This window comes from Narcine bancroftii, chromosome 3 (assembly GCF_036971445.1).
Source record: "Narcine bancroftii isolate sNarBan1 chromosome 3, sNarBan1.hap1, whole genome shotgun sequence".
Taxonomy (NCBI): Eukaryota; Metazoa; Chordata; class Chondrichthyes; order Torpediniformes; family Narcinidae; genus Narcine; species Narcine bancroftii.
This window is the reverse complement of record NC_091471.1, coordinates 250,871,208-250,897,798: the sequence shown is the minus strand read 5'-3', so window position 1 is coordinate 250,897,798 and position 26,591 is coordinate 250,871,208. Positions and strand designations below refer to the sequence as shown.

At 43.1% G+C, this 26,591-nt stretch overlaps 1 protein-coding gene across 2 annotated transcripts; it reads left to right on the top strand.

The window, feature by feature from the left end:
- The first annotated feature begins 6,093 nt into the window (after positions 1 to 6,093).
- Positions 6,094 to 24,142, top strand: LOC138758533 (volume-regulated anion channel subunit LRRC8D-like). Of its 2 annotated transcripts, XM_069927561.1 has the most exons (4): positions 6,094 to 6,189; positions 11,397 to 11,502; positions 12,905 to 13,058; positions 15,346 to 24,142. In XM_069927561.1, exons 3-4 carry the CDS (start codon positions 12,959 to 12,961, stop codon positions 17,823 to 17,825), a joined length of 2,580 nt encoding a protein of 859 aa, XP_069783662.1. In that variant the 5' UTR covers positions 6,094 to 6,189; positions 11,397 to 11,502; positions 12,905 to 12,958; the 3' UTR covers positions 17,826 to 24,142. The 2 variants fall into 2 exon arrangements, with proteins under 2 accessions (XP_069783662.1, XP_069783663.1); XM_069927562.1 differs by lacking the exon at positions 12,905 to 13,058.
- The last annotated feature ends 2,449 nt before the right edge of the window (positions 24,143 to 26,591 follow it).

The following is a 26,591-nucleotide window of genomic DNA, read 5'->3' as shown; positions in this document are numbered from 1 at the left end:
TTGTCCTTCAAGTAGGTTTTCAGTTGGTATCAGGGCATTGTATCGTGAGTTATATTATGTTTATCCTTCATTTGTTCAAAGGATAATAATTTATTTCCCGAAAAACAATTTTCTATTCTTTTGATCCCTTTTCTCTCCCATTCTCTAAAGGAAAGGTTATCTATTGTAAAAGGGATTAGCTGATTTTGCGTCAATATTAGTTTTGGTAGTTGGTAATTTGTTTTATTCCTTTCTACATGAATCTTCTTCCAAATATTGAGCAGATGATGCAATACCGGTGAATTCCTACGTTGTACCAATTTTTCATCCCATTTATATAGTATATGTTCAGGTATCTTCTCCCCTATTTTATCTAGTTCTAATCTGGTCCAATCTGGTTTTTCCCTTGTTTGATTAAAAATCTGATAGGTATCTTAATTGTGTGGCTCTATAATAATTCTTAAAGTTTGGTAGTTGTAAGCCTCCTTGTTTGTACCATTCTGTTAATTTATCTAGTGCTATCCTCGGTTTCCCCCCTTTCCATAAAAATTTCCTTATTATTTTCTTTAACTCCTTGAAGAATTTCTCTGTTAGCTGTATTGGTAATGACTGAAATAGGTATTGTATCCTTGGGAAAATGTTCATTTTAATACAGTTTATCCTTCCTATCAGTGTTAGTGGTAAGTCTTTCCAATGCTCTAAGTTGTCTTGTAATTTTTTCATTAATGGATGGTAATTGAGTTTATATAGATGGCCGAGGTTAGCTTTATATTCCGTTTTCCTAACTCTCCCTTGAATGTGGGCTGATAACAGGAATAGGTCTATCCTTGAGTATGTTTTATGTCTACCCGAATAATATGAATATTCCTTTTCCTTTGGGTGTTGTTTCCTCCATATATCCAAAAGTTGCATTTCTTGCATCAATTTAATTATAAATTTGGTTACTTTGTTCTTTCTGTTAGTTTTTTTCCAGTTTTATCCATGTTTGAGTCCAAATTAAGGTTAAAATCCCCTCCTATTAGTATGTTCCCTTGCGTGTCTGCTATTTTCAAAAAGATATCTTGCATAAATTTTTGATCTTCATTAGGTGAATTTCACCACCTTCCCTTCTTATCCATTTCTGCTTTCTTTTTTTGAACACATTATAAGACAACATTTCTAAAACATAAAATATTTCCACTATTCTCATATCTAAAATTCCTTTAACCCCAATAGTCCCTCCCCTTTCTGAGTTGCCCTTTGTCCCTTGTCGGGCAACCACATCTCCCCTCTCCATTTGGATTTGCGAATTCACTCGCAAGCGTCAACTGATTTCGCAGTGACTGTTATTCTTCCCCACCCAGCCCCCCCCAGAAAAGATTTTAATCTTCATATATAACAAAGGTCACTCTCTTAATTCCCTCCTTACTTCTTTCTTCCCTTTCTTTCCCTTCTTAGTTCTTACCTATACTCTATTTTTATATATATACATACACACATATACATATATATACCTACATACACACATACATATAGTTTGTTGTCATTTTTGTTCTTGTTACATCTCTTCATCTCTCTGTCTGTTTTGTAGTTGTTCTGCAAATTTTCATGCTTCTTCCGGATCCGAGAATAGTCTGTTTTGTTGCCCTGGAATAAATATTTTAAGTACTGCTGGGTATTTTAACATAAATTTATAACCTTTTTTCCATAGGGCCGTTATTGCTGCATTAAACTCCTTCCTCTTCTTCAGGAGTTCAAAACTTGTATCTGGATAGGAAAAAAATTTTTGACCCTTGTATTCCAGTGTTTTTTTGTCTTATTTTTTTCATTGCCTTCTCCAATATATTTTCTCTTGTTGTATATCTTAGGAATTTTACTAGAATGGATCTTGGTTTTTGTTATGGTTGTGGTTTAGGGGCTAATGTTCTGTGTGCCCTTTCTATTTCCATTTCTTCCTGTAATTCTGGTCTTCCTAGGACCTTGGGGATCCATTCTTTTATAAATTCTTTCATATTTTTGCCTTCTTCATCTTCCTTAAGGCCCACTATCTTTATATTGTTTCTTCTATTATAATTTTCCATTATATCTATCTTCTGAGCTAACAGCTCCTGTGTCTCTTTAACTTTTTTATCAGATTCTTCTAATTTCTTTAAGTCATCTACTTCCATTTCTATGGCTGTTTCTCGTTCTTCCACCTTGTCTATTCTTTTTCCTATATCTGTCATGATCATCTCTAATCTATTCACTTTTTCTTCTGTACTTTTTATTTCACTGAATTCTTGTGACTGCCATTCTTTTACTGTTTCCATATATTCTTTAAAAAAATATATATCCATGTACTTGCCCTTCCCTTCATCTTCCATTTCTCTGTGTTCTTCCTCTTCTTCTGAGTCCACTTCAGGATCTGTGTCCTTTACCTCTGTCTCTTCTGGTTTTCTTGTTGGTTTGTTTGTTTCATTTTGTTGGTTATTTTTGGTCTTCTTATTTTTATTAGAAGTGTCTTGATGTTGGTCTTCCTCTGGGTTGGTCATCTGTTGATTCTTTGATTTCTTATTTTTACTCTCTTTTTTGCTCTCGTTATTTTCTATGTTTTCCTCTTGCTGTTGTTGTAGTTGTCTGTTTCAGCTGTGGAGATCTACTCCTCAGCCGGTCCCCCCTCCCGTCAGTGCTATTTTTGTCTTGCGCATCACGCATGCGCGAGGATTCGCACTTTTGTTTGGCTCCGTGAGCAATTTTTGTAGTCCCAAGTTTGGGGCTTCCACTGACCTCGGGGAGCGGGCTTCTCTCTCCATGGCGGGCCTCCTTGTACAGGTAAGGCCTTCACCTTCTTCCGATGTCTTTCCTTCTTCTTTTCTTCCCGTTGTTTTTGGTTTTTCTTTCTTCGCTGCCATTTTCTTCACACTTTTACTTTCACTTTGTTTTGGTTTTTATGTCTGTGCCTTTGCTTTTTCTCTATTTTTTACTTTTCTGGAGAGGGCTGGAGTTCCCCGACCGACCACTACTCCATCACGTGACTCCTCCTCCAGTCTGAGCTTGTTGAAGTTGGGAAGGATGAGCTTTTTCCCAATCATTGTAAAGTGCAAAGGTCAGCAGAATCTGCCAGCTGCAAAGCACGACATCCTATTGACAAGCAGAACCTTGCACACATCAGGGAGAAATGGTGTTGGGAGGAGTGCCCAGAATTAAAGAATGCAAATCACATAAGGAGTAGAGTCCATTCAGCCCCTCATACTTGTTCCCCCATTCATTAGGATTTCAACCCAACCTTTATACCTCATACCTCAAATGCTTCAATGTCTAAAATCTATCTGTGTGAAAATACTCAACAACTGAGTCTCCATGGCCTGCTGAGTGCAGACATTACTCAGTCCTGTCCTGAATGGCTGGCGCCTTATTTTGGGACTCTGCTGGGGAAGCATCATTTTGTATCCTGGAGACATGAGAAACTGGAGATGCTATTATACTGGAAGAATTCACCATCTATGGGAGAAAAGGGTTTTATTTTGTACTAGGGTAGCTGAATACTTCAAGTTCAAGTTTATTTATCACAAGATAAAGGAACGGGTCAGCCATTCGGCCCATCTAGTCTGCTCTGCAAATCCACCCTGAGCTAAACTGTTCTCACGTCTAGTTCTAAGTTCCGGCATTTTAACCATATCCTTTGATTCCTTGACTAGTTAGATATCTATTAATCTCCCCCTTAAACCCCCCCACCAATGATTGCACCCCCACAGTTGTATGTGGCAACGAATTCCACAAATCCACAACCCTTTGGCAAAAGAAATTTCTCCTCCTCTCTGTTTTAAATGTTACACTGAAATATTGACACACCTGATATCAGCTTTTCCTATTCAAATTCTCATGTTATTGTCACTACTTCATAAGGGTTCCATTACCTTTAATTCCCTAATCACCTCAGGTTCATTGCACATCTCCCAATTCAAAACCGCTAATCCCTCGGCATCGACAAGCTGCTCCAAAAAGCCATCCTGTAGGTATTCAAACACTCTCCTGAGATCCAATACCTTCCTGACTCCCCAATCACCTTTCATGTTAAAATCCCCTTTAGTTATTTTGACAGTTTCCTTCTGACACGCTTTTTCTATTTCCAGCTGTCACTTGAAGTCCACGTCCTAGCTGTTATTTGGGGGGCTGTAGGGTCCTTTTACCCTTGCCATTTTCTTAACTCAATCCGTAAGGATTCCACCTCTTCTGACCCTATAATCCCTTTCTGGTGACTTAATATCATTGCTTACCTTCAGGGCTATCCCCTCTATCTACCTGCCTATCTTTCCTATACACTGTGTACCCTTGGACATTCAGCTCCAATCACAGTCTCAGTCTATGTCTCAGTGATGGCCATATCTTCCAATCTGTAGCTTTTTTAAAAATCCTCCTTAATAAAGCATATTTCACATTACCTCACTTGTCTGATTGTTTCCTTTTCTATCATTTTTGTTACTTCGCTCATTAACCTTTTCCCCTTTCACTGTGTCATTAGCAAGTTGATCCCAGGTCACAGCTATGATCCCTGTGGTAAATTGCAAGTTCGATTATAGTCCCCCTCAATGTGATCCATTTTTTTCTGGCTCTCTCCATTGATTAATCAATGCCAAACTGCTGAGATGTTATCAGTGGAGCCTTGGGGGTCTATGTGTCGTTTTTTTTGTGTGGCAACTTACTGAACATTTGAAGTGTAAAGGCTTCATCCCTGCTTATTTTATCCTCAAACAACTCATCAATTTGTCAAATGTTTTTTATTCTTTAATATAATTGAAAAATATTGCCAGGCTGTTGTTCATTGAGTTCAGCTCAGCATTGAACACAATCATACCTCAATACCTTGGAAGGTGATGGATAAACTGTCCTCACTGGAATACGACACCCTCTCTGCAACTGGATACTAGACTTCTTGATTGGTTGGCAGCAAAACCTCAAGCCCCATCACACTGAGCACAGGCTCACCTCAGGGCTGTGTGCTCAGCCCGTTACCGTTCACGCTGCTGACTCATGACTGCACTGTCAGGTTCAGCTCCAACAGAATTGGCAAATTTGCAGAGGGCACAACGGTAGTTGGCCTCATTTGCAATGACAATGAGTCGGCTTACAGAGAGGAAATTGAGAGGTTTGTACAGTGGTGCAAGAACAACAATGTGTCCCATTGTGGACAAGGCAAAGAAGATAATTGTGGACTTCAGGAGGACGAAGGTCCACTCCCCACCACGTAATAATGGCTCCATCATAGAGTGGCAAGTAGGGATCCATTTAAAAATTACCTATCCTGGATCCACAAACCACCTTACTGGTCAGAAAGGTGCAGCAGCGCCAACACATTCTAAGGAAGTTGAGGAGGGTGAGGCTACAGCCCACCATCCTAACAATGTTCTACAGGAGCTGCTGGCTGCTCTTAATGTGGAATGGTAGCTGCAAAGCATCAGATTGGAAGTTAGTATGGAGGATGATTAAAACTGCTGAGATCAGGAGCATTTCCCTTCCCTCTATCGACTATATCCTATAGGGGGCAGTGTTTGAAGAGGGCTCAGTAAAATCTGAAGATCTTTACCATCCTCCCTGCAGTATCTTTGAGACACTACCTATAAGGAAGAGATACAGAAGCATAAAAACCAGGACTGCCACGTTGGGAAACAGCTCTTCCCACAGGCGATGAGACAATTCTAGAAATTCATAAATTAATTTTATTTATATTTGGATTACTACGTGTTGTTTATGTGTATGCATTCTGGTTTGGAGTTGCGCTGCTTCATCAGGTTGTATACGTACAGTAAAACCCCTGGTAACCGGCACCTATGTGGATTGGTAGATGCCGGTTCATTTCATTTTCTGGTTCTTGAGGTTGCATGATTGGTGAACTAACAGCAAGGTGTGCCAGTCTTAAATTTCCGTATTTTTTTACCTTTTTTTAGCTGTGATTTTTTTTTTCTGAATTCCGGATAACAGGGATTTAATGTACATGAATAATCAGATGACAGTAGAGTTGAACTTGAAATCATGTTGATTCTGCCTGATACAAGTTACCAATTTTATTGCTTACTTAACAATAGATTCTAACAATTTCCCAAAGATGCCATCAATCTAACTATAGTTTCCTGCTGTCTTCCAACTTTCTTAGGCCTGCAACATTGCTAAAATCAAGACAATCTTTGGAAAATTGTATCTGTGCAGCCAACTCGTTTTACACCAAGAGAGCAGTCGATCAGCAAAAGTTAACATGTAAGTACAGCGACTAGTGGCAATTTAGCTATATGTTGAGTACAAGTGTGGAGGCATCTTGCTTCAATTATATAAGGCTCTGGTGAATCCACACCCAGAATGCCCCAACTCACTGGGGGGGCATTGATCAATTCCTGGGATGGCTGATTTATTGAATGGGAGAGATTGAGTAGGTAGGGCCTACAATGTCAACCCTCAAGAGAGTGAATAGAAGGTTGATGTTTCTCTTGGCTGTGGTTTCTGGGGCCAGGGGTTTATCTCAGTAAGGAGTTGCTCAGAGGAAATGCATCACTCAGACAGTGGTGAAGTTTTGGAATTCTCTACTCAGGGGCTTAGGAGGCTCAGTTGTTGGATTTAAGACAAGATTGATGTTTAGGTATTCAGGCAATCAAAGGATGGGGGTCAGTGTGGGAAAGTGACCTTTTACATCTTGCCAGATATGTTAGTACTGACTTGCAGAGCCTGCTGGAGGCTGAAGGATCTATCCTTGCTTCTGGTTTATTGGGCTTGTTCGTTGTAATCTCACCTTTTTCCTGCCAATGTCACATGGGCCACAGAAACAAGCCTTTCAGACCACTAGTAAAACGTGATGGTCTGCAGACACTGTGATTGAAGTAAAAACACAATGCTGGAGAAACTCAGCAACTCAAACAGTGAACTTTATATAGCAAAGATAAAGATACATAACTGACGTTTTGGGCTTGAGCCCTTCATCATGGTGTGAGAAAATGTAGGAAGGCACCCGAACAAAGTGATTGGGGGAGGAGAGGGGTAGGGATTGGAGCACAGTCCCACAGGTAGGAGATAAGAAAGGGTGTGGGGGGGGAAAATGGCAGTGTGAATGGAGAGGGAAGGGGCTATAAGCTGGAGGAAAGAAGACCAAGAGATGGAGCAAAGGGGAAGAATGGGGAATAGGCTAACAGAAACCGGAGAAATGGATGTTAATGCCTGTGGTCCTTCCTGACACCATTTTAATTGAGGTGCCTGCCTACATTTTGTTTTTAAAAATATTTTTTTAAATTTTCCATACATGTAGTGATCATAATTAATAGTACAGATTCCCTCTCATAATTTTGTCTACCTTAATCATATTGTCCTAAACCACCTCTGCAGGGAAATTGGATCTAGCCTTTCCGTCTTTCTTTAGAACTGAACCACTCCATCCAGGCAACCCTGGTGAATCCCTGCTATGCCCCCTTAGTAGAATCACATCCTTTCTAAAGGGTGATGACCAGAACTGCATGTAGTATCTCAGCTGAGGTCTCATCATTTGTATTCAATGCACTGATTGGTGAAGGCCAGTATCCCATATTCCATGTTATCTACTGGCACTGCCCTACCAGATGCTCCTGGTCTGGGGGCACCAATACCTCTCAGCAGAAAGTACAGCAAAAGGTAGTGGACGTAGCCCAGGACATCACAGGCAAAATCCTCCCAGCCGTCGAGGAAAAACTGCATGGAATGCTGCTGTCAGAGAGGAGGAACAATCTTCAAGGATCCACACCACCCAGGACGAGCTCGGTTCTTGCTACCCTCAGTAAAGAGGTATAAGTGTCATAAGACTCGCACCACCAGGTTCAGGAACAGCTGCTCCCCCTCCACCATCAGACTCCAACAACAAACTCAGTCAGAGACTCATTCAAGGACTCTTACTTTACACATTATTTCTTATTGAATATTTATTTTCTATATGGCACCGTTCATTTGCTCTGCTTTGTTTCTCTCTTTTGTGTAAGTATTTTTTCTTGAGCAAGTTTTTTTTTGCACTACTGATAAGTAGAAATTCTGCCTTGCCTACAGGGAAAAGAATCTCAAGGTTGTAGGTGATGTGATGTCATGTAGAGTACGTACTCTGACAATACATCTAGACTTTGAATTTTAAGGGCCTCTGACTTGCATGCCAAGGACTCTCCCTCAATACTCCCGAGGACCAGACCATTTATGGTGTATGTACTAGCCTCATGACTACTACTAAAATTCAGTGTAGACAGGGTGGTTAAGAAGGCCTTCATAAATCATAGTATAGAGTATAGGAGCTGGGAAGTGATGCTCCGGCTGTTTAAGGCATTGGTGAGGCCTGGTTTGGATTACAGTGCTCCGTTATGGTCGCCAAATTATAGAAAGATAAGGTGGAGAGGGTGCAGAGAGGGTTTACAAGGATGTTGCCTGGCTTAGTGTGGTGAATGTCTGCCAAGCTGCCTGTTTCCCCTCTGGCGAGCCTTGCTGTGCTAACATTGGCTGTGCATTATCTCTGCTGTTGGGGACGCTCCCCTTGGATATAGCTGTGTATGCATCTATTGTCTTTCATTATGGTACCATGAGTTTCTGCTAATAAAAGCCATGATTATTGTTTGACCACATCGTCTTTGTCTACTTCATCAACTGGCACTTCACTTACAGCATCTGGATTACAGGGAGAGATTAAAGAGTCTGGGACTTTATTCATTGGAACATAGACGACTGAAAGGGGACTTGATAGAGGTATTTAAAATTTTGAAAGGAATAGATAGACTAGACATAAACTGACTCTTTCTCCTGAGAGCAGGGGCGGTTGGAACAAGAGGGCATGAGTTAAGAGTAAGGGGGCAAAACTTTAAGAGAAATATTAGAGGTGGCTTTTTCATTCAGCAAGTGGTGGCAAAATGGAATGGTCTTCCGAATGAGATAGTTGCGGCAGGGTCCCTTCTGTCATTTAAGAGAAGGTTGGATGTGGACATGGAGGTGAGGGGATTGGAGGGTTATGGGCGGAGAGCGGGAGGGTTGAGCTAGTGGAGTTGTTCTAGTGAACCAGTGCCGTCTCGAAGGGCCGACATGACCTGTTTCTGTTCCGTAAACAGTTGTATGGTTATATTTGTCAGGATTAAACTCCATTTGCCACTCTTCATCCCTTTTCATCTTGAACCTTCACACTGTCATCAGCAACTCCAATGATCTTCCTATCATCCACGAACTTGCTGATCATTTCTCCTACATCCATTTGTATATCATTCACATACTTGTAGCTGTAGAGTTTAGTACAACTCTATAACAGCACCTGCAACCTGGGTTTGAACCGGGTGCTGTCTGTAAGGAGTTTGTATGTACTCCCAGTGTCTGCAAGGGTTTTCTCTGGGTGTTTCCTCCAAAATGTAAGGGGTTAATTGGGTGGCAGAGGTTTCAGTGACCAGAAGTGCTTTCTACTGTGTTGTATCATTCATTTTTTTAAAATTAAAATGACAAACAACAAGGGACCCAGCAATCTTCCCCAAGGAAACACCACTAGTCACAGTCATTCACTCACTGAAACAACCCTCTGCCATCACCCTTGTTTCTGAATGCCAAGCCAATTATGGATACAACCTGTCAACCTGCTCTGAATTCCATGGATCTGAACCTTTTGGACAAATTTCCCCCATGGAACCTTATCAGAGGTTACTGCACTGTCCTCGTTGATACATTTTGTTTTGTCAATCAGATTGATTGGTCAGGATCTGCCCTTGACAAATCCATACTTGCTATCTCTGATCATCTCTGCCGTTCCAAGTGATACCAATATTGTTTGGCTCACTGGTCTGTAAATTACCAGCTTCACCCTGCTGCCTTTCAGAAAAAGAGGGCTGCATTTGCTGTCCTCCAGACATTCTAAGCTCAAGGTCTGAGTGCTATCCTGCGAAGCCACCAGCAGTTACTGCACATCCTCCAATTTCAGTTCATAGAATCTTATTGTCTCCCTCCCAACCAATTTCTTGTCTAAACCAGCCACTAATCTTCAGTTTCATGTCTTCTCATCTTTAATTTCCATAGATGGGAACCTTATCTTTTCTGCACTCTTTCCAGCTTAATAACTTCTTTGCTCCATCTGGGTAACCAGAAGGTGAACTACAGCATGTGTGGTCTTGCCAACAATTTAAATTCAGCATGGTAACAGGCCCTTTCAGCCCACAAGCCGTGCTGCCCAATTACATCCAACCTACAACCCCAGTAAGTTTTTGAATAGTGGGAAGAAACTGGAACACCCGGAAGAAACCCACACAGACACGGGGAGAACGTACACAATCCTTGCAGACAACACCAGATTTGAACACCAGATTTGAACCCCAATCCCTGGTGCCGTAACAGTTTTGCACTAACCGCTACACTAACTGCCGCCCTAGTGTTTACCCCATTAAAAAGCAAGGGACTTTCCTGAGCCTTGTAACTACGTAACTTCCACCTGCTGATGACTAATGCTCTCCTTTAAGTTGTACGTGGTTCCTGCTCCTGACCTTTGTAAATCCTTGCTGAACTCTGCTCAAACTGATGCAACTCTGGTTTGTGTGAGTGTGGAGGAATTGTAGATGACTGTCACAGCTCCATCAGAGTCATTAAGTTTGTATATGACACAACAGTAATTGGCCTCATCAGCATCAATGATGAGTCACACTACAGAGAAGAGGTAGAAAGTCTTGAGATGATGTGAGAGTAACAACTTGAGTCTCAATGTGGACAAGATGAAGGAAATGATCAGGGACTTCAGGAGGACTAGAAACGCCCACCTCCATGACACATCTATAACTCAGTAGTGGAGAGAGTAGAGAACACCAATTTCCTTGGATTTCACTTAATCTGTGACCTATTGTTGACACAAAACATCTCCTCACTTATAAGGAAGGTGCAACAGTGCTTCCTGAGAAGACTGAAGCAGGTAAGGCTGCCGACCACAATCATGTCAACCTTCTTCAGGAGTTCTATTGAGAGCATTCTGGCTGGCTGCATCACACTGTGATATGGTTTCTGCAGAGAAACGGATTGGAGGTCAATCTCTGGGACCATAAGAGTGGCAGAGAGGTGCCCCCCTACCTTCAACATAATCAACTGGGATCATTGTCTAAAGAGAGTGTGCAACATCATTCAGGACCTCTACACCCTGCACAAAGCATCTTTCACCTACTCCTATTGGGAAAGAGATATAGGAGTAACACAGCCAGAATCACCAGGCTGAGGAATAGCTTCTTCTCATGGGCAGAGAGAATACAGAAAGGAACAGATCACACTTACCATCCGAGACACTCTTATCTATAAACCCATATTTATTTATATACATGAATACTTGTCCTGCATATGTATTGCTTGTCTGTATGTGTGTTATATCTGCTTGTTCGAGGATCAGAGAACATTATCTTGTTGAGTTGTATTTGTGCAATTGGATGATAATAAACTTGGCTTAATAGTAGCCCTTCCTTCCACAGGTATGTGTGTGGATACTTGATAATATCTTGGTTTACCACTTGATTGGGGCCTTAACCTGGAAACGTCCAGTTTGCTTTGAAAGCAGAAAGCCAACGCCAATTTTATGTGAGTATCTGACCACTTTTTGTTTGCTTTAGTCCTGGAGTCCCATGGTGTGGGATCAGGCCCACAGGTCGAGCATGTCCCTACTGAACAATGTACCCTCCTGCTGCAGACCAACCTACCCACATCCCTCCAGTTCCCCCATTCCACGAGTTATCAAAGGAAGATGGAGTCCCTGACTCCAGCATTTTGTCCATCAGGTTATTCCACATGCCTACCTCTCTCTGAGTGAAGAACTGTCCCCTCGTGTCCCTTCTTTATCCCACCTCCCTCACCTTCTAGAAATGGCATCTCATCTTAGATTCTCCTATTCTAGGAAGTAGACTATTACAATTCACCCTTCATGATTTTAAAGACTTCAATGAGATCCCCTCCCAGCAGGTTCAGTTTTCCAGTCTCTCAAAATAATTCGACTTCCCTAATCCTGGCAACAAACTTTTCTGTATAATTTCCAACTTTATAATATCCTTTCTATGGGTAGGCAAGCAAAATTGCACACAATATTTCCAAGTGTGGCCTCACTACTGTCATGTAAAGCTTCAATATGACATCCCAACACATATTCAATGCCCCAGCCAATGAAGGCAAGGGTCTCAAACACTCTCTTCTCTACTCTGTTTTCCTGGTTCGATGTACCCACCTCACACTTACTGCTATTCCCTTATCCAGTTCCCCATCTGATCTGGATCCCCATTCCCATAGTATCACCTATTTTCCTATCATCAACAAACTTACTAACCTTGCCACAAACATCCTTGTCCATTACAAAAAGCAAGGGTCCTGGAACTGAACCATGAGGCACTCTCCAGTCTGAAAGATTGTCCTCTATAATTTCTCTCTGACTCTATCACAGCAATTCATTTTTCATCTAGTTGCTCTTGTGCATACAGATCTATGCTGGATCTCCTTAATTTCCCCTTGTCCATTCAATTGTTGATGGATTCCATCTCTCAGAATCCTCTCCAGCAGATTATTTACTGCTGTCCTCAGACTTTCAGGTCCATAGTTAACCCAGATGATCCTTACAGCCCTTTTTAAATCTGGGCACCACATTTTACATCCTCCAGTCCTCCAGAAATTCTCCTGTCCTCAACCTAACACTCCTTTCTGCCTTCTGGATCTGGACATTATCCACCTTGATACAATTGAAGACTAACTTCTCTTCACGACTGATGCAGGCATGCCCAAGGATTATTTTTAGTTAACTCTTTCCCCCTCCCACTCACACCTATCCTGCTCCACACAAAAAAATTACAAAATATTTGTGATCTTCCTATCTCCTCTGAGTCTACACATAGATGCTTCTCCTGATCCTTAAGGCAAGGTCTTCGCCGGGGGTGGGAAGGGGAGAAATTAATGGGCATGGTCCCCCATTGCGAGGTGCTATGCCTTCATATATTCGCAGCCATCGCTCACTGTCTGTCCAGCTCGTGTCACCAGTGTGTGCCAAACATCACTAATGTATAGCTTGATGCACGCTAGTGACTCTTCACACAATAAAAGCAACGCTTTCGGCTGCTACGTCAGAGGGACAGAGAAAGTTCACATCTGCTCACCAGGTAGGCACCCCCCTCCCCTGCTGAGTGAGTTTATGACTTGTTAGACTGTGCCCCACCCAGTTACCCTAATGCCCTCCTCTAACACTCATTCTGGTGCTGACCCTGCCTTAAGGGAACCTATTCTTTCCCTCGTCTCAGAGTGATGGACTTCATAGAACAGTAAGCTGGAGGGTCCTGTCCAGGTAATCACTGGGTGATTAAAGGTGTCAATGGTCTGGTATGCACTAATTTGTGGACGGAGTCCAACCTTGATTGGTAGGAGATGCGACTTCCGACTAGGTTCCAGACGGAGAGGTCATATGTCCCTCCATAATCCAAACTATGCCAAAACTTGCCTAAACATGTTGAGGTTTTTAACTATGTTATTCTTTTCCATAACTATTGGCTCCTAGAATTCTGGCCACTGGTTCCTAAGTGTTCCCCTACTGATACCTCAGTTACCGACCAGGTTGAATATTGCCCTTTCCCCAGTCGGCCTGTTTACGGGTGATTGGAGAAAGTTCTCCTGGACATGCTGAACAAAGTTCACCCCATCCATTCCCCAACACATTGACATTCCCAGTCGATGTTGGGGACATTGAACACCGACCAGAGCAGCTGTGCTAGTTTTGGAGACCTCAGAAATCTCTCTGCAGGTTTGATCCTCGAGCCTCCGGTGACTGCCTGATGATCTATAGTACACACCCATTGAGGTGAACGCTCCTTCTCACTTCCTAATTCTCACCTACGTTGCCTCAAACAATGATTCTCTAGCAATATCCTCTCCAAAGACGACTGTAATATTTTTGACCAATATTGCATTCCCTCCCCCCACCTCTCTTCCCACTGTACCTCCAAATACCTGTAACTATGGTTTCCTGGAACCTTAAGCTGCCAGTCCTGGTCCTCCTTCAAACACATCTCCGCTATGGCTCCAACACCCCACTGTTCTGTACTGATTTATTCCCTGAGTTTGTCCGCTTTCCTCGTCAGGCTTCATGCGTTAAAATAAACACTAGGTTTCCCCGTTGCATCTCAGTGCTTCTTCCCCACCATCTGCTACAACATTCCTTCCTTGCTCTCCTAAACCTTTCTAGTCCCTCTCTCTCCACCTTGGATCCCATCCTCTGCCAGACTAGTTTCAAGCCTCCTGGGTGAATCTCACAAACCTCCCCGCCAGAGTTGTTGGACTCCCTCCAGTTCAGGTGTAACCCATTTCTCTTGTCCAGGTCACCTCTGCCCCAGAAGGGATGATCCCAATTGTTTATAAATTTGGAACCCTCCCTCCTGCACCAGCTGGTCCCCATGTATCCATGTGCTCTGTCTTCTTCCCACTCTCATTGTCATGCAACACTGGGAGTAACCTAGAGATACCATCTTGGAGGATCAACATTGTAACTTTCATCCAGAGCCACCTCTCATTCCCCACCTGCATCGTTGTCTACCATCATTTCTGCTCATTCTCCACTTTAAAAATGCTACGTCAAATAAAAGCAAAATTAGGGAATCTGATGATTTCTGAAAGGTGAGGTAAATGCTTTCCATGCAAATCCTTAGTCTCTGGCTTGGAAGACCTCTAACTCAGGTCAATTTCCCCCTTCCCACAAGCCACTCTCCAGTGACCCAGATTCCATTAAGACCTCTGGTGCTGTCTCTGTGGAGTTTGCACAACGAATAGACATACAGGTTGTTGGGGGAAATGTTGCGTGTGTGCGCGGCAGTGAACATTTGGGGAAGGGATGACAGGCACCTGGGAGAAGTGGAATAGAGGACTAGGATTGATGGGAACCGCTGGGTACTGGCATGGATTTGATGGGCCAAATGGTCAGGAAATACGCGAAGGTCTAATGACCTTTCCACCATGGAGGCACCCTCTGAGTCTACCCCACCTCAACCCTAAGTCTCGTAAACATCCCCCCCCCCCCCGGGCTCAGGCTCCCCACACCCCTCCCCCACCCCTTGTCTGGGCTCGCACTCCTCCCATCTCGATCTTCAATGAGCAACTCCTTACTCTGAGATGGACCCCTGGTTCCAGAAACCACGGCCAAAACAAACATCAATCCTTTCGAGACTTGCCTCTTTCAGTTTGAGACAGTATAAACCCAGCTCGATTCAGGTACCTGCCTATATTTTGCTCATACCTTGATGAAGGGCTCAAGCCTGAAATGTTGGTTATGTATCTATCTTTGCTACATAAAGTACATTGTTTGACCTGCTGAATTTCTCCAGCATTGTTTTTACTTCAACCACGGTGTCTGCAGTCTTTAGTGTTTTTCTCCTGCTTAATGCTACTGCTCCTCTTTTACAGACATGATCACTCTGACAGAACTTGCCACTCTCTCAGAGAGTCAGCCCACTCATCGCCTACTCAAACCCTGGTGGGACGTTTTGATGGACTACTTTGTGGTGGTCATGTTAATGGTGTCCCTCTTATCAGCCACCTTGCTCATTTCCAATGATAAAGTTGCATGTTTACCTTGCAACAATAACAGTCAGAACATGACTTTGAGGTGCTCCACACCGGAAATAAAAGCTTCAACTGCTGAAAAGGAGTTGTCATCAATGAAGAACCAGAGCATGAACCAAAGTTCTTTGGGAGTACCAAATTCCTCCAACAATGGCAAATCTAAAGAATCAAAAGTAGGAGGTCATAAAACAAACCTGGATTACCAGCAGTATGTTTACATAAGTCAAGTTTGTTACCAGAAGGCCTTGCCATGGTATTCCAAGTATTTTCCTTATGTCGCCCTTGTCCACTCCATTATCCTCATGATCAGTGGAAATTTCTGGTTCAAATTCCCAAAAACCTTCTCCAAGGTAGAACATTTCGTCTCCATTCTGGGGAAGTGTTTTGAGTCGCCTTGGACCACAAAAGCGGTTTCAGAGACTGCCAATGAAGACCCTGAGAACAGCCAGCACCGGACTAAAATGTTCAAGTCAGTGACACTGGAGCCCAGTGACAATTCTGACACCTGCTCCTCACTGGCCTCCTGCCCTGAAGTGCCCTTCGAACCTCCTGTTACTGGCTCTCCCTCCATGAACATTCTGGACAAGCAGGATGGCGAACAGGCCAAGGCTCTCTTTGAAAAGGTGCGCAGGTTTCGGGCCCACACAGAGGATGGGGACCTGATCTACAAGTTCTATGTTGGTCAGACAGTGGTGAAGGCTTTGAAGTTCATGATCATCTTGAGCTATGCATTTACCTTTGTTGACTCAATTGCATTTGAACACCTCTGCAAGCCCAATATAAAAAATGTCACCGGTTACTCTGTTTTCTTCTGCACCCACAGTATGGCCTACATGCTTCAGAAACTCCTCATCACCTACATCATTGTCATTGCACTTTATGGACTGGTATGTTTCTATACGCTCTTCTGGCTGTTCCGCGGCTCTTTGAAAGAATATTCCTTTGAGAAGGTACGCGAGGAGAGCAATTTCAGTGATATTCCCGACGTGAAGAATGATTTTGCCTTTTTGTTGCACATGGTGGATCAATACGATCAACTCTACTCCAAGAGGTTTGCTATTTTTCTGTCTGAAGGCTGTGAGAGCAAGTTATTGGAGATGAACCTTAACCATGAGTGGACATATGAGAAGCTGAGGCAGCATGTATCGAAAAACAGCCAAGGGAAGCTCGAACTGCAGCTCTTCATGTTGTCAGGAATTCCTAAAGCGGTCTTTGACATGAGCGATCTGGAGGTCCTGAAGCTGGAGCTGGTTCCTGACGTCAAGTTGCCAGCTAAGATCTCTCAGATGGCTGCCCTGAGGGAGCTCTATCTCTACCACTGTCCTGCAAGGGTTGATCAAATTGCCTTCAATTTCCTCAGAGATCACCTTCACATCTTGCACATCAAATTCACTGACATTGGCGAGATCCCTCTCTGGGTATACTCCCTCAAAAACCTGATCGAGCTCCACCTTTCCGGGAATCTGAATTCAGAAACCAACAAGGCCATTGGACTGGAGTCCCTCAAGGAACTGAGGCACCTCAAAATACTCATCCTGAAGAGCAATCTCTCCAAAATTCCCTCCAATGTCATGGAACTCGCCACTCACCTGTCCAAGTTAGTAATTCAAAACGATGGCACCAAGTTGCTGGTTCTGAATAATCTGAAGAAGTTAGCCACCCTGTCTGATCTTGAGCTACAGAATTGTGAGCTTGAGAGGATCCCGCATGCAATATTCAGCCTTGCTAACCTTCAGAAACTCGACCTGAAAGCCAACAACATTCAAACCATTGAGGAGATCGTTAGTTTCCAGCATCTCAAAAGGCTGTCCTGCCTCAAACTTTGGCACAACTCCATCCTCTCCATCCCAACAACCATCGGCCTCATCAAGAACCTTGAGCAGCTTTTCCTGAACAACAACAAACTGGAGTCCTTGCCAAGTGCTTTGTTCACCCTGAGAAAACTGAGACACCTGGACCTCAGCCACAATCTGCTCACAACTCTCCCCCCAGACATTCAGTCACTCCAGAACTTGCAGCATTTCTCCATCACCAAAAACAAAGTGGAGGCCCTGTCCATTCAGCTCTTCCAGTGCCTAAAACTGAAAATGTTACATCTGGGGCAAAATTGCATCACTTGCATTCCACCTGAAATTGGACAGTTGACCCAACTCACTCACCTGGAACTGAAAGGGAATCACTTGGAGAGGCTGCCCCCTGAGATTGGCCTTTGCACATTACTCAAGAAGACCAATCTCATTGTTGAGGATATGTTGTTTGATCGACTCCCCACTGAGGTCAAAGATAATCTCACAGAACAAGACTTTACTTCTGTCGTTTAATTCGTCTCCCTGGAGTTGGAGAAGTTATGTCCTTGAATCAATGACCAAGTGTTGCAACACTTGGATGATTTTTAAACATTCAGAATTCACTAAACAGAGGGTGTCCCAGAGTAAAAGCTCCACTGGTTTGGAAAATGAACTGTTAACTTGAATAACCACTAATTCAGAGGGGCAAAAGTAAAATATTGCAGATGCTGGAAATCTGAAATAAAAACCTGGAAATGTTTGGCAGGTGGGAATTCTGCAAGGCCATCGACTTGTTTCTCTCCACACTCTTTTGATCTGCTGCAGCCTTTCAGCACTTTTCTGGTTTATTACTAATTCAGTTGTGTCATTTGAATGCTTCAATGCTATGTCAACTTTGTACAGGCCCTTGGAGTAGATGCAGGAGGTGTTCCTCACTGAGCTTTGGGTGGTGTTCACCAATAATATATAGTGTCAGCAATATGTTTGTTTGACCCCAGGATGCCCAGGCTGGAGGAGAGGGGTTCTACTTGTTCACCAATAGTGAGGGGTCAGTTTAGTTACATCAATTCCCGAGAGGGAGAGCAAGGAGATGCTCAGGTAAGTGATAAACTACAGAGGAATAGTCTGTAATTGGTTAAAAGTTCAATTAATCCAGGTTTTAAAAATTAATAATGCTAGAAATGAGCAGATAGGACATATACATGTGTATGCTACATGACATTGAGACATGGTTGTGCATCTATGGGGATAGAAACAAAGAATATTTCAGGTTAATGGCTCACAAAAGATCATGTTAACCATCCTCTCGTTACAAATACTATCAGTCTTGCTATTTTTAGCATTTTATTTCAGATTTCCAAAATATATGGTATTTCACTTCACCAAGCCATCTCTCAATGTCTTCATTTTGCATACATTGTCTGTTTTGCTCTCACTTTTCCTCTTCCTTGGTACTACATTCTTACTCTCACACACTCCTTTCTCTCACTCTCGCCATTTGCAGCCCAATTTCCAGAAACACCCTCAATATTAAAACCAGAAACTGCTGAAAGGCCTGGCATGTTTGAAGAGGATGGGCAAGTTATTGGGTAGTCCTTTGGAAGGTATCAATGACAAATAGTGTTTGAAGGGGAAACGGAGGCAGCCCAAAGAACAATGGTGTACAGATTGAACCTGCAGTTGAGTTTATTTCAATGCCTCCCATCTGGGTCAGAGGAGCAGCAGAACATGCATAATTTCCACTTGGGCAGGAGGTATTCTAGTGGTTGGATTGAACCCTCTTAAATTGTCAGGTTTTTTTTTAAAAGCCAACATTTTGGTGAAGACTTTTGTGAAGATTTAGATTGAGCAGGGTGGGAGATTAATGATTGTAGAGTTACCATTTGAATATGATTAAGATTGGTCATCTATCATTGCATGGGGAATTCTGATGGTCTGTCATTGGGACAAAATGATTAAACTAATGAAGCAAAAAAATGTTCAATGGGATGAAAGAAACATTCAACAGAATAGTGCAGGACGAGATTTTATAAATATTGATGTAGGTGATCAATGATTCGGAGAAATTGGTAATTTCAGGCATGGTGTTCAACATTCAGAAACTTGAGGAATCTGAGATTGAAAACCACATGAAGTTCTCTGGATTTCAGTCTTGATTTGATGCTTGTTTGTAGAAAAGTTGCACCATCACAATAACTCGTGCAGCAACCCAAGGAACAGGGATGAAATAGTTTCACCAGCAAACCTGCTGCAGCCAGGGAATATGTTTCAGCAGTGAATTTTCAAGTGCTCATGTGTTTGTGATTTTTATCTGGAAATAAATTTGAATTGGAATTTAGCCTTGATCAAGTGTTCAGAAAGAGCATTATTTTCTCCTGTTTACTGTTAACCAATGTTTGAGTATTAAACACCAAGAATATTTATGTAGTGAGAAAGAGGAAGTAGATTTGGGAAAAGCAAAATAATGCTGATAGTATAGAATATTACAGCGCAGTACAGGCCCTTCTGCCCATAATGTTGTGCTGACCCATATAAACCTACTCAACAATCTGAACCTTTTCTATCTCACCTCTATTTTTCTTGCATCCATATATGTGTCTAAGGTTTTTTTAATGTCCCTATTGTACTAGCCCCCATCACCACCCCTGGCAATGAATTCCACTACAGTTTGTGTAAAAGAACAACAATCCTAACATATCCCTACACTTATCTCCCCTTACCTTATGCAGATGTCCTGTGGCATTTGTTATTGTCACCCTGGGAAAAAGGTATTGGTTATCCACCTGATCTCTTCCTCTCATCTTAATCTATTAAGTCACCTCCCGTCCTTCTTTGCTCCAAAGAGAAAAGCCCTAGCTTTGTTAAACTTGCTTCATAAGACATTTTCCAATCCAGGCAACATCCTGGTAAATCTCCTCTACACCCTCTTCATATCCTTCCAGTAATGAGACAACTAGAACTGAACAGAATATTCCAAGTGTGGTCTAACCAGAGTTTTATAAACCTGCAACATTACCTCACAACTCTTGAACTCCTCCCCCTGACTAAAGAAGGCCAGCACATCATAAGCTACTTAACTACCCTATCAATCTGTGTGGCAACCTTGAGAAATGTACAAACTTGGACCACAAGGTCCCTCTGTTCTTCCACACTTAAGAATCTTGCCATTACCATGTACTCTACCTGCAAATTAAATCTTCCAAATTTCTTCACTTCTACAACCACCTACAATAGCCACAACACCTCCAACCTTTGTGTCTTCTGCAAATTTACTGACCCATCCTTTCACTTCTACATCTAGGTCATTATAAAAATCACAAAGAGCAGGGGTCCTATAACAGATGCCTGCAGAATTCCACTGGTCAAGCCAATTCTGAATCCACACAGACAAGGTTCCATTAATCCTATGATCATGACTTTCTACCACGAAGAACTTTACTAAAATCCATATACGTCACATCTACTGCCCTACCTTTATCAATTTTTTTTGTCACTTCCTCAAAAAAATCAATTAGGCAAATAAGGTATGACCTGTCCTTCACAAAGTAATGCTGACTATCCCTGAGAAGACTGCTTTTCCAAATGCTCGTAAACCTTGTCAAGAATCTTCTCAAATAGTTTGCTCACCTCTCACGTAAGCCTCACTGGTCTGTAATTTTCAGGATTCTCCCTATTTACATTCATTAAACAAGGGGACCACATTTGCCATTCTCAAGATCATTGCCAATGCCCCAACAATCTCTTCCCTCGATTCTTGTAGTAACCTGGGGCATATCTCATCTGGTCCAAGGGACTTATCAATCCAAATGTTTAAGAAGATTCAGCACTTCCTTTTAACCTCAACATATTCCAGAACACAACCTTGTTCTGTACTGACCTCACATTGTCCAAGGTCGTTTCCCCCCCACCTCTAGTGAACAATGAAGCAAAGTATTCATTTAGGATCTCCTCTGCCTCCAGGCACATTATTACCTCCTTTATACATCAAATCATCCTTCAGTTCTTCACACCTCCATAGTTTTTTTTAATCCTACTTGCCAAGACCTTCTCATGCCTCCTTCCAGCTCTTTCAAGTTCCCTCTTGAATGCTTTCCTACCTTATAATTCTCACGAGCCCTTCCTGACCTTTGCTTCCGAAATCTTATGTGTGCTTCCTTCTTCTTGACTAATTGTTTTGCCTGTTCTGTCAAGCACAGTTCCCTTATCCTCTCATCTTTTAACTGTCTCAGTGGGGCAAACCTTTACGGAACTCCACACAAGAGGTTCCAAAACACCCTCCATATTACTTTTGTGCTTTTCTCCAAGAACATCTATTCCGAATTTACTCTCCCCAGTTCCTGCCTTATCCATCATAATTAGCCCTTCCCCAATTAAGCACCTTACCATTTTGTCTGCTTTTATCCTTGTCCTTAGCTTTGCTTAGATCAAGGATTCGTGGTCACGATTACCTAAATGCTCCCCCACAAAGAGGTTTGTCACCTGAGCAGGTTCATTACCCAATACTAGGATGGTATGGTTGGCATAGAGGTTAGTGTAACACCTTTACAGCACTAGCGATTGGGACTGGGGTTCAAATCTCGCGCTGTCTATAAGGAGTTTGTTCTCCCGTGTCTGCGTGAGTTTTCCCTGAGGGTTCTGGTTTCCTCCCATCGTTCAAAAGTTACTTGGGTGTAAATTGGCTGGAGGTCTAAATTTAAAAAGCATGATTCCAAAATCTGCCTAATAATCTGCTCCTCAGTATCCTGAGGGGTATTTGGGAGCCTATAAACTTCTCCTACACAGAGATTACACCCTTTGTTTCTGACTTACGCAAACTGACTCTGGACAATCCCTCTGGAATGTCCTTCCTTTCTGCAGTTGTGATACTTTCCCTGATTAGTAATGTTACTACCCCCCCACCCCCCCATTTTACCTCCTTTGTAACCCTTTTAAAACATCTAAAGCACAAGACCTGTATCAGCCAAGTCTGAGATGGCACAACATCGTAATTCCATGTACTGATCCATGGTCTACATTCATCTCCCTCATTCAAGGTTCCTTTTATTGTTACATAAAGATATAACAGATGATGTACTTTAACTTTTGTCTGCTATAAGGTAAACAGAGTCACCATGAGCATTGCCCAGCACACCTAACAATAGGAGAAAGAGAAGCAAAAGACAGCCCCTTCAGAGACACTGAATGTTCATGGATTTGCTTCCAGTGCTCCTGCAGCCTTCGCAGCCACTCAGACTCCTATTGAATTAATTGGCAACCCGAGATCCAAATCTCCATCTGACAATTAGGAAGCATTCAACTCCTGAGGCCCTTCAGGAGCCCATCTTTCCCTCAGCACCCTCTCCAAAACCTGATTCCCATGAGCCAGTCTCCAGTAGCCCGCAGCCTGTAAGAATCCTTCAACCCCTGTAGGGTTGTCTCCTCTGCTTCTCCTGAACAGGGAGTGTTCTTCCTGTTTCTTCCAGTTTCTGGTGCCCTCCTCGGCCACTGGCAAGCACAGGTGCTGCCATCTTGGGAACAAACCTCCATAGTTGCAGGATTTTTACTTATAAATACTATCGGCTCCTTTAACAGGCTATTTAAAGTTGTATGTAGCCACTGGTATTCAGACCACGTGGTTGAAACCTCTGGAGCAGCACTATGTGTCCACTCTCCTCACAATCTCACTGCATATTGCATCAACTTTTCCACCATCTGCTCCATTCTCTTCCTTATCATTCTGGATCCTATCTCCATGCCAAACTAGTTTGAATTCTCCAGCAAACCTTGCCACCAGGATATTGGTGCCCTTCCGGTTCAGGTGTAATCCGTCCTTTTTGTACAGATCGTACCTTTCCTAGAATAGATCCCAATGATCCTGAAACCCTGTCTTTGCACCAACTGAACAGGCACTAGTTCATCTGTCTGTTTTTCCTCTCATAACCCAAAGGTGTGTTGAGTTCGGAGGCTGATTGACTGCTACAAATTACTCGGTGTCTGGGTTCGAAAGAAAGATGTTAATGGGGATGTGAAAGGAAAAATGGGATTAGTCTCGGACTGGTGTGTCTGCATACTCAAAAGCCAAGTATGGATGTACATCCATGCTGTATTCTATGAAGCTATTTGTATGATCCAATGATTTTGGGGCATTAGAGGTGGAGAGGGTGTGAAAATGTAAGTTCTTGGGAGTCATTATCTCAGAGGGTCTTTCTTGGAGCCAACACACTAATGGCATTGTGAGGAAAACACATTAGAGCCTCTACTTCCTCAGGAGTTTGGAGAGGTTTGGTATGACACCAGAAACCCTGGCAAATTTCTACAGACTTATGATGAAAAGTGTGCTGACCAGCTGCATTATGGTCTGGTATGGGGACACCAATAGCCCTGAGAGTAAAGCCCTGCAAAAGGTAATCATAGGTAAAACCTTCCACATCACCGAGAACATCTATGGGGAATGCTGCCGTTGGAGAGCAGCAGAATCATCAAGGATCTACACCACCCAACACCCCCTCTTCCCCCCCCCCCCCCCACCACCATTACACACTGTTCTCGCTGCTACCATCAGGAAAGAGGTATAGGTGCCATAAGACTTGTACCATCAGGTTCAGGAACAGCTGCTCCCCCTCCAACGTCAGACTCCTTAACAACAAACTCAATCAGGGACTCATTTAAGGATTCTTAGTTTTGTACTTTTATTTTTCTCCTTGTGGTATTGCAGTTTGATCACATTTCTTTATTTGTTTACATGTGAATGTTGAGTACAGTTTTTGTTGCACTACCAATAAGTGGAAATTCTGCCGTGCTTGCAGGAAAAAAGAATCTCAGGGTTGAATGTGATGTCATGTATGTACTCTGACAATAAATCTGAAATTATAGCTTCAGTGTCTGAAATCATTAAACACAGCTCCAAATCCCAGCCCTTAATTAATCGCAATTATAAATGAGTAGGTTAAAGGGAACTAGAAAATTGGATTAAAAGATGAGTGGTGTCAGGAATTTAAAGATAGAATGGGGGTTGATTTTGACCAACTTGGCTGGCACAGGTTTGCATGGCATTAATGGAATTATGTGGTGTAATCCTTGAAGAATTAAATGGAGCAATTTGATCTGAACTCAGATGGGGCAGATGTTTCCTACCATGTGTGTATGAGGTTGAGTAGTTTGGTCTGAGTGGGTAGGAAGGGAGTGACCTGACCTGAGGGGCAGTGGGGAGGGTCTGACAACCTCAGCGGGGAGTGGGGAAGGACTATCCCTGTAGGGAATGGGGTTGACCTGAACTAGGAAGGGGGGGGGGGGAGAGTAGGGAGGGTCTGACCCAAACTTGGGGGGGGAAGAGTAGGGAGGGTCTGACCCAAACTTGGGGGGGGAAGAGTAGGGAGGGTCTGACCCAAACTTGGGGGGGGGGGGGGTGTGGGGGGAAGACAAGGGAGAGACCATCCTCAGGGGGAATGGGAGGGTTTGGTCTTGTTGTGGGTGAGTGGGGTGGGACTGACCTGACCCCAGGGGGTAGTGGGGCAGGTCCAACTTAGGGGAGAGAGGGAGTGGAGTCTACCCAGTTCCGAGGGAGGTGGGGAGGCTCTGATCATACTGCCCAAAGTGTTGGAGGAACTCAGCAGCTAATAGAGCATCCACAGGAGGTGGTGTAACCAACGTTTCAGGCAAGGTATCAGCAAAAAGAACACAAGCAGATTCTTGAATTAAAAGGTGGGAAGGGAGGAGGAGGTGAGGAGCTCAGGTCATAGGTGGGAGAACAGAAGAGAAGCTGAGACATGATGGGGAGGGGTAGCTCTCTGAATGGAGAGGAAAGGGTAAAGGGAGCAGGGGAGTGTTGGAGACAGGGGGGTAGAGGAAAAATAGATGAAGAGGAGATTTTTTTCCCAAAATGTATTTATTGAGCATCAAAAACAACTTAGCGCATATATATTTACTTGGCACTCTTGCTTTCCTTTTTAACGGGAAAGTAGCACATATGTACACAAACATTCACATATGCTCTCAGATACCTACCTAGACCCCCCCCCCCCCCCACCCCTGACCATCTTGGCAACTTTGCTGACAGTATATTGCCAATTGTACTGGTACCACTGTAATTATTTGTAATTCAGAGAACTAAAGGAAGAGATTTAACAGAAACTGAAGAAGTCAATATTAATGCCCATCAAAATATTAAGTGGTATTCTGCCAACTTGTGGCTGTCCTTGGTTTGGCAGTGCATGAGACCATGGACAGACAGGCAATGAAGGAGGGAGGCATGGAATTGAAATGGGTGGCCACTGGGAGGTCCCATTTAATGTCACGGACAGAGTGAAAGTGCTCAACAAAACAATCTCCTGGATGCAGTATTAACCCTTGGAGATTCACAAGTGAAGTGTTGCTTCACTTCAAAGAGCTGTTTGGGGCCCTTAATGGTGGTGAGGGAGAAGGTGTGGGTTTATAATTTCTTGCAGTCACAGGGGAGCAATTAGGAAGGGATGAGTGAGTCACAGAGGGAGCTGTTCCTGCGGAAACCAAAAAGAGGAGGGGAAGGAAATTGTGTCTGGTGTTGGAATCACGTAGTAGGTGGCAGACATTGCGGAGGATATGCTTGATGCAGAGCCTGGTGGGTGGTAGTTGAGGACGAGGGGACAGGCTGACCTGTTGCATCCAGAGGTGGAGGGGGCCAGGGCAGATGTGTGGTGAATGGAGGAGATGCAAGGACATGTGATTAAAGTGCACATTCCAAGGTTTATTCAAGATTATTCGGATACATTTTGGTTTGACCATGTAGAAATTACAACACTTTTTATACACTGTCGACTCATTTCAGGGCACCATAATGTTTGGTACATTTGGCTTCACAGGTGTTTGTGAGTACCCAGCTATGTTTAATTGCTTCATTGGTGTGGGTATAAGAGAGCTAGGCTTGCCTCTAATCTTTTGATCACCTTTGGAGTCTGTAGTTTCCATTTTCTACATGAGGACCAGTTATGCCAATGAAAGTCAACAAAGCCACTGAGGCTGAAAAACAAGAACAAAACAGTAAGAGTCGTTGCCCAAACCTTAGGATTACTAAAATCAACTGTTTGGAACATCATTAAGAAGAAAAAGCATACTGGTGAGCTCAGTAATTGCAAAGGGTCTGGTAGGCTGACTAAATTCTCATTATAACCATATAATCATTTACGGAGCAGAAACAGGGCATGTTGACCTTTCGAATCTGCACTGGTTCACTGATTTTGTGCGCCCTCTTCAGGCATTGGGCCCGGTAGATCTTCATTCAATAACGATGGACGAATTCAATGCAGGGGGAATCAGTCGTAGAAATGTTTGTGAAACGTGCAGTTC

Excerpts from the sequence above, each read along its gene's own strand:
- LOC138758533 (XM_069927561.1), top strand. The coding sequence starts at position 12,959 with ATGTATAGCTTGATGCACGCTAGTGACTCTTCACACAATAAAAGCAAC. Across the intron at positions 13,059-15,345 it reads AGTTCACATCTGCTCACCAG|ACATGATCACTCTGACAGAA; the intron begins GTAGGCACCCCC and ends CCTCTTTTACAG.